This window comes from Schistocerca gregaria, chromosome 8 (assembly GCF_023897955.1).
Source record: "Schistocerca gregaria isolate iqSchGreg1 chromosome 8, iqSchGreg1.2, whole genome shotgun sequence".
NCBI classification, from domain to species: Eukaryota; Metazoa; Arthropoda; class Insecta; order Orthoptera; family Acrididae; genus Schistocerca; species Schistocerca gregaria.
Genome location: NC_064927.1, coordinates 392,830,937 through 392,844,650, shown reverse-complemented (window position 1 = coordinate 392,844,650; position 13,714 = coordinate 392,830,937). Strand labels below are relative to the sequence as shown.

Below are 13,714 nucleotides of genomic sequence, written 5' to 3'. Positions count from 1 at the left end.
CTGCATTATCTAATAAACCAGCTGATGTTATTGTGCCTTAATTAAGTACAGTGTCATTGCAAATGAGTAATGCCTCTCTACCAAATCCTTCTTCTCTGTCTGGTCTTATGACCTGGTAGCCTAGAAATGTAAATGAACTCCTGGATTCACCCATGTTTCACTTATTGCACAAACAAGAAAGTTGTTTAATTTTTGCTGCTGTTTGGGGTGTATTTATTTACTATTTAATGGTCTCAAACTACACTGCAAAATAACAGTAGGGCGTAGCTATGTTTTATTGACCATGAGTAGTAGACTGATGGGGTGTTTAACTATTCTTCTATGAATTGCCGAATATGTTCTGCATTTACATATTCTCCTACTATTTTTTTGCTCAGTGATTCTTGGTATCAGTATGAATAATTGATCAACAATGCTACTTTGCTTTATGTGGCATAATGAGGGTAATCATTATTTCAGTTCCACTTAAACCTCTAGTGTCATTTGGCCACGTGAACTTTTATTTTGTTATTTTGTATTTGTAATGCTTTCAACAAATTTGTCAACTATGTGCTCTCTCTGTGTTAGTGTTCATGTTGCCTCATTGCACCTTAAGCTGTGGCGAGATACAGCTCTTGCCTGTGTCTTTCCACATAGCTTGTATATGATCTTGTTCAGTGCTGAACTGCATGTTGTGGGAATTTGTTGGTCTGCTGTATTTAACCTTTGATCTTCTGCTTGCGGCCAAGTTGACATTTTGTGTAAATAAGTATTTTGCAGGTGACTACTTGCACATGTGATAACTGAAATGTTTCACTTGCCTCTCTTATTGAGATATTACATTATGCTGGAAACCTTTTAAAAAGCTCAATCATAAGAAAGAGGACTCATTGACATCTGATGCCTGGATAATACTTATTTTGATATTTCACACTAAAAGTTTCCTTATTTTATTTCCTGACCAGAATCATCTATCATTTTACCAGTCAACTACCCACTGCTTTAGCTGCAGTTGACTTTAACTTCTGATTTTTAACACTTCACATAAGATATAATGTCATTTTGAATTAATGAGGAAGAACTTTTTGTGAGTATTCATTTTATGGCTTATCTTTTTTCACATTTAAAAGTGATCAATCACCTACATCTCTTCGCTTTATGATTATAACCATTGTGAGTTTGTTTTATTTGATTTTAACACAGAAACAGACAGTAAAAATGTTTGAGGTTGTATGCGACTGTGCGAGCGTACCCAAACAAGTTATGTTGTAAGAAAGATGTTACTTTCTAAATGTGAAGTTATATGTTTTCAGCCATATTCGTCTCATTTCAGTGTGGGCATTAATAACCATGCTGTTGCTATCTTATAGAACATCTATGTGCTTTCTGTTTTAATTAATACTGTTTTCTTTTTTCACAGTTATAAGTGAATTTGGCAATTATTTACAAGTTCTCATACTCCCATATTTCTGTTCTCTCAGTTGCTATCTTTTCTTTACTGTTTTCAGTAACTACTCATGTAGTTACATGCTATATTTTTAAGTTAGTTTTCCTGTTGTGCTGATACTAGTTTATAAATTTGGATTGTGTTTCAAAGTTACAAACAATAGTTGAGATAAAATATCCATACATACTGAGATACTGAGATACATACTGATCTGAAACCAGGAGGTCCAGTGGTAAAATGGGAATATACATATCAGTCTTAATCTTTTGTATCCAATGACTCCCTCATCTGAAAGTGAGGCATGGGGAATAGGTAAAGGCCAGTACAGGAGCTGGCAAAGTACTTAACGATGAATAAAAAAAGGTAACCATTTATGTAGAGGATCTCTTCAGTGGTGGAAAGGCACATAAAACAACTCCTTGTCATCTCCAGTGTATGATTGGTGGATACCTTTACTCATTCTGTTATTTCTATTCAACCAGTATTGTTCTGTATCATACTGAAATAATGGAAGTTGGAACCCTCACCCTCCAACCCATGAGAAGTTTTTTTGTACAGTGTTACTGTGGAGGATTTATTTTTAATCCTACTATCTTTTCCAGCTTGCTACAGAATTTATTTTTCCTTATTTTTTATTTTGGCAAGGGGTTCTTTAATTCTGAAAGTCATAGGATTGTTCAGCTTTTTTATTATAGTGTTTGCAACAGATAGCTAAAATTACTGCAGTCTACTAGAGTTGTGGTCTCATTCTATTGTATGTGACTGAAATAAAGTCAGTAGCACTGAAATAAATGTACTCAGAAAAACTGGCAAAATTTATCAAGATTTGAGATTCATCTACATTTATGACATATGGTTTTAGCTGCACTCTAATTTTTAGAGTGTAAGATGGCTGCAGAAATTTAGCTGTCTATAGCCAGTTATTACTTGTATTTTTTATTTGTAAAAAAGGTTACTTTATTTTTAGGGAACTTTGAAGAAAAAGGAAATGAGAGGAAACAAGAGTTGTGGAACAGCTGCAATTTGCTGGGTATCCCAGATAGTAACATCACTCTTTATAAGTAAGATGTTATTTATTCAAGTAATCCTACATATTTATTTCTTGCTTGACAAGTGTGCTTTTGTTTCTCAATTTTATCCTCTTTGTTTTAGTTTTTGCACAGTATAGGATGCAAGGTTTACATTTTGGAGAATTTGTATCAATCCTATCTGCTAACACTACTTTACAAATGGTTCATATTTTACATTCTATTTGGTGCTGGAAACAATGACTAGTTGATAGTTTCATCAGTGTATCACAATTCTCACTCATAATTTTTATGTACAAGTGTTCAGTAGCTATTCTTCTTTGTAAGTGAGCTGAAGTTGCCTGGTATTGTTTCAGAGTCAGCCTTTTCTGTGATCAAATTTATAATGATAGGAATTTTTATATCTGTTATTTTGGAAGAGATAAGAAATGAAAGATCATTTTACAGCATAAATATGCAAATTGGAGTTGACGAGATACTGAAGAGCATGATTTTTCATTAAGTGTTTTATTTTCTCTTATACTAACAGATCTGATTCATCATTTATGCGCAGGACATTAACTGGAAAGGTTTCCATCTCCGCCACTTACACCACAATCAAATTCACAACCTTGTTTATTTGCTGCAGCTATTTGAACAACAGCTAACAAAAGAAAATCTTTATGAAAGCAAGCAATTTGGTTCCAATTATTTTTATAAGCCCATGCTATTGTTAGAATTCATCACTGAAATAGTTACGTTGCTCTCAAAAACCATATTTGGGACAAGTTGGAAGAGAACTATTGTTTTCATTTGTTTCACAATCTATTAAATAGTGCTCCATCTCAGTAGATCATGTGGTACACATTCATACAGGCAAAATAAACTATTTTTGGAATAAAGTAACCACAATTATTCAGAAAAATGAGAACTTCGGATTAATAGAATTCAATGGCAACAGGGGGGCTAACATTCCAATAGATTGTTGAGGAATGACATCAATAACAAAGAAGAGAAAGAAGATAAATAGAGGTATCACAAAAGGCAATGTCAAAGTCTGCAGTGGGTGCTCAAAGAGACTGACAATGAGAGGCAGCAATGAAGTATAAACTGGAGAAGAACATGAGTAGAGAGGATTATCAGAACAACAAGCACTGCAACAACACCAGAGTATTATGGACAAATATCAGAACCTACAATTTTGAGGTGATCAGATGTTGGACACCCATTATTCTGGGTCTATCGGTAGTTCACAATTGTTTTGTAATCAAATTAGGCATTTGAAGTGAAGGTCTGGGCTTTAGAAAAGCTGTTAGTTGTAGACACTGCTGCATCCTTTTCTCTGCACTGTGATCATGTGATGTCTGTTTTGGCTCATTTTTGCATTTTCATTTTATAGTATCATCTCCTTTTTGTTACACAGATGGGGTGATGTGATACTGAAACAGTTTTGTGGGAAAGTATTGTGCTATGAGGAGTGACTACAGAAAATTCTTACACTAACAGCTGAATCTGCATCAATATGTAGTGCTTGGTGCTTGTACTGTCTACATCCTGCACTTTGTTTTAATAGTTTTTTTTGTTTAGGTAATTTAATATATTCTTCTTGGTTTTTAAAATCAGATAGCGCTGTAGCTTGTCATGCTTCATGGAATCTCTCTCTCTCTCTCTCTCTCTCTCTCTCTCTCTCTCTCTCTCTCTCTCTCTCTCTCTCTCTCCCCCCCCTCCCTCTCCCCCCCCCCCCTCCTCCTCCCCCCTCCTTTCCTCTCTCTGCCCCCCTTCCCAAATCTCTCCTTCTCTCCCCCTGCACCTTCCGCTCACTAAAGTGACTTAATCAGAGGAATAATGTTTGGGAAGACCAGGGATCAAATCTTTGCCTGTCCGATCTAATTTAGGCTTCCCATGTGTACCGTCATGTGAGTATATTTATTTAAACAAACAATCAAAAAAATGGTTCAAATGGCTCTGAGCACTATGGGACTTAACATCTATGGTCATCAGTCCCCTGGAACTTAGAACGACTTAAACCTAACTAACCTAAGGACATCACACAACACTCCGAGGCAGAGAAAATCCCTGACCCCGCTGGGAATCGAACCCGGGAACAAACAATCCCCCGTCACAGTATGCCCTGGGCATGCTTCTTTGACCACTGTGCAGTGGAATGTTGTGTGTCACAGGGAATGAAGATCTTGGCTTGACCGCACAGATCATGAGAATGGTGGGGGAAAAAAAAAAGAAGAGATTCATGGCTGTTGAAGTGGAACAGTCTTTTGCAGGCAGTCTCTGGGGATCCTGTCATACCTCAGTAGTATAAAAAGACATGTGGGGATCTGTGTAGGTGGACTTTTATTTCCCTACCTGGTTTTAGTACTGAGATGGACCTTTGCAATCATCTCCTTCTCCTGTGCCCAGCAGAAAGGGAGGGCAGCTGGTATGTATTAACACCTGATCAAATTAGAGCATTCCTCCTGACTTGGGAATAAATTCTAAAAGTTTTTGATGTAGTAACAGATCACTTGCTGGCAGTCAGACTGTGTTTTTAATAGTAAAAAGGAAAGAGGGCAGCTTTGAGAAAGTTTTGCCTTTCTATAAGAGGCATTGAAATTAAACCTGGTCATTAACGTAAAGTAACAGTAACGATTTTATTAATTCAAAACTGCAGTTATACTCAATACACATACTCAAAAATAGTCACCAAAACTGCACACACATTTACCCCATTGTGACGCTAGCCGGTAGATTCCATCCTTGAAGAAACTAGTAGGCTGCTGTCGGATCCAGGCCTGGCCCCAGTCACACACTTTGTTGTCCTTTGCGAATCAATGTCCATGAATGAGATCCAAACACTTGAAAGTGACATGGTGAAAGGTTGGAACTGTATGGTGGATGTTCCAGTGTTTCCCACCAAAACTGCTGCAATGTCGTCTTCACCACATTGGCCGTGTATGGGCGGGCATTATCATGCAGGAGGATAATGCCATTGGGCAACATGTCTTGGCGCTTTGACTTGATGGCTCATCTAAGGTTCTGTTAAGTTGCTTGATAACGTTGGGCATTGACGGTGGTTCCCCGTTCCAGGAACTCTACAAGCAGTAGGCCCTTGTGGTCAAAAAAGGAGTACATCATGACCTTACCAGAACTGGAGTGTATGGCCTTTGATTTCTTTGTAGGTCACATGTTCCCCTTGCTTGCTCTGATGCTTGCTTTCTGGTTCAAAATAGTGACACCATGTTTCGTCACCTGTGACCTCTTCATGATAACGTTGCAGATGACTGAAAGAGAGCACCATTTGAGTATTGTGATGTTCGGCTGTCAGTTGGTGGGAAACCCACTGCACACAGATTTTTCAAAAATTCAGGTGTTGATGCATTATGATGTTGGCAGTGCCCATGCTAATACCCAGTAACCGATGTATCTTTTCCACTGTCATGCTGTGGTTGTCCAAGTCTAAAGCATTCACTTCCACTACCAATTCTGGTGTGATAACATGGTGAGCCTGTCCAGGATGAGCATCATCTCCCAATGACTCACACTCTCAAGGAATAATTTGTACCCCTTCATCCGCCGATACATTTCACGGTCCCCACTCCTTTTGCCACCAAAAATCAAATCATTCCTTGTTGTTCCTGCTTACTCACGTGCTTGTTCAATAGTGGATGATAACTTGTGTGAACACCTTCTCTTCGTGTGAAACCACACTGGCACTGTGCAGCATCAAATGGTACGCACTCATCAGTCTCTCTACCAATAGATGGCAGCTCCGTACCCACAGTTACGTGGTGCCACCTTGCGTGTAAGGCAAAGGTAGATGCACTGACCAGGTTTCATTTGAATGAACCTCAAATATCCAAAAAGGGTTAGAAGGCATTTTTGGCAGTTTAAAACCAGTTAAGCAATTGTGTAATGGGAAAATGTTGGTGGAAACATCTAGTTCCCAACAAGTTAAGAACCGCCAAAAAGCTCAGTGCTTTGGGGAATGTTTCATCGGCACTAAGCTGCACATCAGCTTGAATTACAGCGAAGTTGATGGATGTCCCAAGGAGCAAGGAGGAATTGAAAGATGAATGGGCTCTAGAAGGTACAGTCGCCATGCAAAATACAAGGGCTTTTTTTTTTTCAACCTCCGATTGGCTGTGAATAAAAGAAAAATGCACAGAAAATAATAATTTTATTACCAAAAGTACAGTAAAGTCTTAACTTATTTTTCTTCATAATCACCAAAATGATTGAGGCACTTGCCATACCTTTTCTTCATAATCACCAAAATGATTGAGGCACTTGCCATACCGTGACGCAAGCTTTTCGATGCCTTTCTCGAAGAATGTTGCCACCAGTGAGGAAAGGTAAGTCTTGATTGCGTCCTGAAGTTCTTTGTTAGTAGCGAAGCGCTGCCCACCTAACCATGACTTCAGTTCTCGGAACAGGTGATAATCACTTGGTGCTAGGTCTGGGCTGTACGGTGGATGTTCAAAAACTTCCCATTTAAACTTTTTGAGGAAGTCTTTTGTCATGTTGGCACTGTGTGGTTGGGCGTTGTCATGGATCAAAACAACGCCAGACGAAAGCATTCCTCTGCGTTTGTTTTGAATTGCTCTGCGGAGACTACGTAAAGTTTCACAATTAACTTCCTTGGTTATCGTCGTAGCTTGCTCCATAAAGTCCACCAGCAGCACTCCTTTATGGTCCCAAAACACAGTGGCCATTGTTTGTCTTTTCGTCAGTGAATGTTTAAACTTCTTTGGCTTGCTTGGGGAAGCTGTGTGCATCCACTGCTTTGATTGTTCCTTTGTTTCAGGATTATCATAGAAGACCTACGTTTCATCGCCAGTAACAATCAACTTCAAAAAAACGTTTCCCTCATTGGCACAACGCGTGAGAAACGATAATGCTGATACCATCCTTTGCATTTTGTGGTTGGTACTCAGCATTTTTGGGGTCCAATGCGCACACAATTTCTGATAGCCTAGGTCTTGAGTCACAATTGTGTACAAAGCAGACCTTGAAATATCTGGAAATTCATCAGACAGTTCACTAATTGTAAATCTTCGTTTGCATCTCACCGCCTGATCAACACGCTCAACGAGGCCTACAGTGGCGGCAGACTTGCGACCTTGTCCACCTTCATCATGGACATCTGTTCGTCCTTCTTTAAATTTTCAGCACCATTCCCGAACACTACCATCACTCATAACGTTGTTACCATACACGTTGCTCATTCTGCGATGGATTTCCGCAGCACTACATCCTTCTGCTTGCAGAAAACGGATTACACTTCGTAACTCACATTTGGCGGGAGCATTGAGCGTAGTGGCCATGTTTACACGGACATAGCTCGATTACGACTGACACACTGCAGCTGAAAACGGCAGAGGTTGTGGTGGGGGAGCTGCGCAATCGTATGACGTGCAGATCCGGCCCCTCCCTACCTCTTACTTGCTTAGATGGACGATTGGAGGTTGAAAAAATAAAAACAGCCCTCGTATCATGCAGAGGGTGGATGGGGAATCTTATAAAGTCTGATTCTTTATCCTGACGTTTAATAGCACAAAACTTTCTGAGCACATTAAGGCAGGTTTCCGTCACTTAAGTGTGTTACTTTATGCGCTGTTTCAAGTGTCAGCACTTTGTGCATATAACTGTTGGGTGTCACAGGGAAGCCACTTACGGCCAGTATGCTAAGCCTGCTCACGCAGGTGCCACTTGCACAGCTCATTTGAAGTGTGTGAATTGCTCTGGAGCTCACCCTGTCTGGAATCAGAACTGCGGCGTATACTTTGAAGAATGGAAGATACCAGATATGAAGACTGCAAAGTGCATTCCATATAAAGAGGTCAAAAATATATATATAGCGATGCTGCACCCAGCATTCACTAGTTCCTTTGCTCTGGTTCTTAAATAGCCAGTGCAGAATGCCAAAGCTGCTTCACAGACAGAGGTGGTTCGTGTCAGCACTAGTACTTGCATTTGTCAATGCATTGTGCTGCTTCAGTCATTTTGAAGCCTGTCCCTTCGCCCAGAACTTCACAAAAAGCCATGGTTGCTGACCTTGTGGTGATGGAATCAGGAAGTAAACAGTCAGACAATGTCAATGTCATTCTTCAGAAGTCTCCCAATTCTTCTTCAGAGGCAATGAACCTTGATCTCATCCCACGACTGAGCCTCCACACATTGTGGGCTCGCCTCAAGGGCAGAAAACCAGGATGAAAGTGCTAGCCTCGTGATAGATGGCTCTCATTCATTAATGGGTTCAGGATACAAGGAGGAACTGAAACTGCTAGCATAGGAATGCCTCTTATTTTTGTGTTTGTAGAAAGTGCATTTTAGAGCACCTGATGCCCCTGTCCTAAGGAGGTGCACACTCTTATCATAAGGATGATGTGAATGGGAAAAGGGCCAAGAGAAGGCACACTAATCACCTACTCCCCCTGGTTACTGATCTGCAGGCAGTTGTGCTTGCAGTCATGTATGTCAGAGGATAACAGTTTGTTCGTTGTATTTACCCCACACGATGTTATTGACTCTGAGGCTCTGGTAGGTCATATAAAACAACTCTCCCAACCATTTCTGCTACTGGGAGACTTCAATGCCGATCATATGTTGTGGTGTTTGACGTTTATTTGCCCCTGGAGTCAAGTTTTGGAGAGCCTCATGACGTCTCATGAGCTGTGAATTCTTAGCACAGGTACTCTCGCTTGTTTCTTTGCTGCTACAGGGTCATTCTCTGCCATCAACCCCTCTTTTTTTTCTTTCTGGATCGTTTAGAGCAGGAGAATGGTGTTCCTCAGTGCAGTATTTTAAGTACTAACCTCTTTGCCATAGCCATATGCAGTATCACATCTACGGTAAGGATTCCTGTAAACTTCTCCATATTTGTGGATGATTTTGCTGTTTTCGGTTCCTCCCCCAGTGTTGTAACAGCGACCTATCAGTTGCAATCTATAATGTGGAGGTTGATGGACTGAGCTGTGAAGACAGGTTTTCAGTTTTCTGCAGATAAGTGTGTGTTTTCATTCTTGTCGTATTTTTAATTTACGTATAAGGGACACCATTCTACATTTTAAAAGGAAGGCTGATTCCTTTCCTTCTCATCCCGTACAGTAAGTCTCCCCTGACCTGCAGTTCTGGATGACTTTCCCCCCTGCGGGTATGGGGGTAAGAAAAGGCCAGCAGTATTCCTGCCTGTCATAAGAGGTGACGAAAAGGAGTCTCTCATGTTTTGGCCCTTATGTGATGGCCCGCTCTCGGGTTTGACCTCCAAATTTCAAAATTATTCCGAGGAATGAGTCAAATGGGGAAGGGCACCTTACTTGGTGCATTGTGTCCATCGTGCATTGAGACCTTTAGCCAGCTTTCTCATCGTCGCATTGCAGTCCCACTCGCTCTCCGTCTCTTGGGCGCGGATACGTTCCTGGGTGCGATTTCCGCCATGCACTGTGCAGTGTCGTTTTCTGTGGAGATGACGACCATGGCCTTCCTTGCACCTAATATCCAGCATGGTAGCCAGTCCGTTGTGGTGGGGCCGCCATGTACCCTGTTGGTTGTAGTCCCCTGACAACACAGGGATCTCTCTGCTGATGCCTGTGCCGTTAACTTCCCACATATGCCAAGGAGTAGATGCCTATCTCCCTGGGGCATTGGGACTCCCGGCAATGGCCGTCCTGCCAGGTGTCCCTCCCTGAGGCTAGGTGGCACCCATGGGGTTGGGTCCTTGGTCAGAGTGGGTGGCATCAGGGCGGATGACCCGCAATGAAGCAAGGTACACCATCTCTTGCTGGTGGCCAGCTGCCAGCAGTCTCTAAGCGTTCAACGGCTCAATTCAACACTCAGAAATACAATCCAAAATCGTTGCCCTCTCTAGCCATACCATGGGAGGAGTGAAAGGCTGAGGATGGCAGCGAGTCTTATTTGCCCAGTTTCTAGTTTATACGAGAGATGAGGAGTCTTTCATGGCGACGAAGCCTCAGTTCTTTATAGAGCATTTAGAGGAAAAGTTTGGGGAGGTGGAGGGCTTGTCCAAAATGTGCTCTGGGTCAGTTTTGATAAAAACAGCATCCTCTGCCCAGTCACGAAGGTTACTTGCTTGTGACAAGTTGGGGATGTTTCAGCTACCATCACACCCCATAAGAGTTTAAATATGGTCCAGGGTATTATATTCCATAGGGACCTTCTTTTGCAGTCTCATGATGAGCTGCACAGCAATTTAGGGCAGTGAGGTGTTCATTTTGTCCGGTGCATTCATCGGGTTCCGAGGGATAATCAGGTTCCTACCGCTGCCTTCATCTTGGCCTTCGAGGGTGATACTTCACCTGAGAAGGTCAAGGTGATGGTCTACCACTGTGACATCAAGCACCACCTACTTCTCTAGCAACCCCCCTCCCCCTCCAACCCCCCCCTCCACCCATCGGGGACGTTCATCCCCACTTATAACTCGCAGAAGCGTCTAACTTCTTTGGCTCCTCTTGCTCGCAAGGGGTCCCTTGGAGCCCTCCCTTCCAAGGTTTCCACCAGTGGGAAGGATGATGCCCGCCAGTGGCATAAGTGCCCACAAGCAGCTGGTCGTAGGGCTTCACGATCCTCCTCAGTTCCAGAGACTGAATCAGTAAAGCCCTCCCAGCCAATGAAACCTAAAGAGCACCGAGAAAAGTCCAATAAGAAGACCTATAAGAACAGGGAACCTGCGGTGGCACCCAACCCACAGCAACATGTAAGCTTTGTGTCTGAGGATGAGGTGTAGATTCTGGTGTCCACTGAGGACTTAGATTTCACTGGACCCTCAGACACTATGGATGTCAAATGTACACACATTCAATAGATGGCAGCAGGTGACCCAGTGGTGTAAACTGCTTCCTCAGTCCCTTCACACCATTTTCGACCACAAGCAATGTCATCCTCTAGTGGGAATTGCAGCTGTTTTTTCCACCACCTTGCTGAGCTCCGCCAATTTATCAGCTTTCACCCTTTCTTCAGCATTTCTCTCCAGGAAACATGGTTTCTGGTGATGCAAACCCCCACCCTCCATGGCTATTGGGGTTGTTATAAGAACTGGGTGGTTTATGAGACAGTATCTGGTGGTGTGTGCATCTACGTCCTTCACTCTCTTTACAGCGAGTGTGTCCCTCTTCAAACACCTTTAGAGGCTGTCGCTGTTCAGGTGTGGACACCTCAGGCTGTTACTGTCTGCAGTCTCTATCTTCCACCAGATGGCGGTGTCCTGCAGCATGTATTGGCTGCGCCGATAGCCCAATTGCCACTACCTTTTCTGTTACTGGGCGACTTCAACGCCCATAACGCTCTGTGGGGTGGATCAGTGACAACGCCTGAGGCACAGTCGTTGAACAGGTGTTGGCACAGCTCAACCTTTCCCTCTTAAATAATTGCGCCTTCATACATTTCAGTATGGCGCATGGCGCGTACTCGGCCATCGACCTTTCGATCTGCAGCCCTAGCCTTTTACCATCTGTCCAATGGAGTGCGCATGACGACTTGTGTGGTAGTGACCACTTTCCGATCTTTATGTCACTGCCAAAGCACCACTTTTGTGGGTGCCCCTGCAGATGGGCTATGAATAAGGTTGACTGGGAGTTGTTCACCTCCATTGCCACCATTGAGCCTCTTTCCAATGACGCCATTGATGTGGTGGTTCACTTGGCCACCACCGGAATCATTTCTGCTGCAGAATCTGCAATTCCCTGTTCTTCTGTGTCCCCTCAGGAGGACTATGCCTTGGTGGTCGCCCAAGATTGCTGTGGAGATAAAGATCGCAGGCGGGCACTGCAGTGTCACAAGTGGCAATCCTCATTGGCACACCTCATCGCCTTTGAACGGCTCCGTGTGCGAGGCCGCTGCCTCATTTGCCAACGCAAGAAAGAGTGCTGGGAAAGGTATGCCTATCGGACACCTGTTAGCATAGTTGGGATTTCCCTGAATGGAGCAGTCTGTACTGACTAGGACACGATTGCAAACCGTTTAGCGGAGCATTTTGCTCAGAGTTCCGCTTCTGTGAATTACCCGCTGGCCTTCCGCTCCCTGCAAGAGCGGTTGGAATGTCGGAGCTTTTCATTCCACATGCGCCAGCCTGAATTGTACAATGCTCTGTTCATTGTGTGGGAATTCCTAAGTGCGCTAGCCTTTTGCCCTGATATTGTCTCCTGGGCCAGATCGCATCCACTGTCAGATGCTCAAACACCCCTCGGTGGGCTACCAGCAACACCTCCTCATCATTTTCAACTGTATCTGGGTTGAGGGTGAGTTCCCATCTCAATGGTGGGAAAGTAATCTCAGTGTTGAAACATTCGCCTTACCAATGTTCTTTTCAAGTTGCTCGAACGTGTGGGGAGCCAGAGGTTGAATTGGCTGCTTGAGTCTTGGGGCCATCGGGATTTGTCTCAGGGTGGATTTTGTAAGGGCCGATTTGCCACCGGTAATCTGGTGTGCCTGGAGTCTGCAATCCGTACGGCCTTTGCCTGCTGTCAGCATCTCTTGCTGTCTTTTTTGACATACGGAAGGAGTACGATATGACATGGTAACATCACATCTTCACCACGCTGCATGGGTGGGATCTTCGTGGCCTGCTCCCAATTTTCATACAAAATTTTCTGTCACTTCATTCCTACTGCGTGCAAGTTACGGCCTCCCATAGTTCCTCCTGAGTTCAGGAGAATGAGGTCCCACAAGGATCTGTCTTAACCGCATTCCTCTTTTTAATTGCAATTAATGGGTTTGCTGCAGCGGTGGGAACGTCTGTCTGAGCTCCCTTGTGTGCTATGACTTCTCCCTATACTATAGCTCCACTAGCATTGCAGTTGCTGAACGGCAGTTGCAGGGCGCTATCCACAAGGCTCAGTCTTGGGCTGTAGTGCATGGCTTCCAGTTTTTGGCTGCCAAGACCTGCATTATGCATTTCTACTGGCGTTGCACTGTTCACCTTGAGCCACGACTTTATCTTGATGGTGGATGGTGGAGTCCCTCCATTATGGATCCGGCGCCAACGATTACTGGCCACTTATGCTACACACATTTTTAGCTTGCCCGGGCATCCCAGTTACTGTCTCCTATTCCCCAACTCGGTCGTCCATCTGCCAGAACGGCGGCCCCGGTCAGGGTGTACAATCGCGGTTCATGTCCGGGCTCTTCTCTCTGGGCTTGAGTTTTTCCCTCTCCCACCTGTTTTCCGGGCCCATATACGTCTATCCCTGTGGTGTGTGCTTGTCCCACCCATACCTTCAGCTCGATTCGGCACAGGGCCCAAAGGACTCAGTCCCTCCTGAGGCCCTCCACC

General features: G+C 43.6%; 1 protein-coding gene across 1 annotated transcript in view; it reads left to right on the top strand.

Moving 5' to 3' along the window:
* Positions 1 to 13,714, top strand: part of LOC126284050 (N-acetylglucosaminyl-phosphatidylinositol de-N-acetylase-like) — a 94,741-nt gene that overhangs the window by 34,052 nt on the left and 46,975 nt on the right. Inside the window, exon 2 of the mRNA XM_049982632.1 lies at positions 2,394 to 2,487. Coding sequence (XP_049838589.1) covers positions 2,394 to 2,487 — 94 coding nt within the window. The remainder of the gene's footprint in view (positions 1 to 2,393; positions 2,488 to 13,714) is intronic.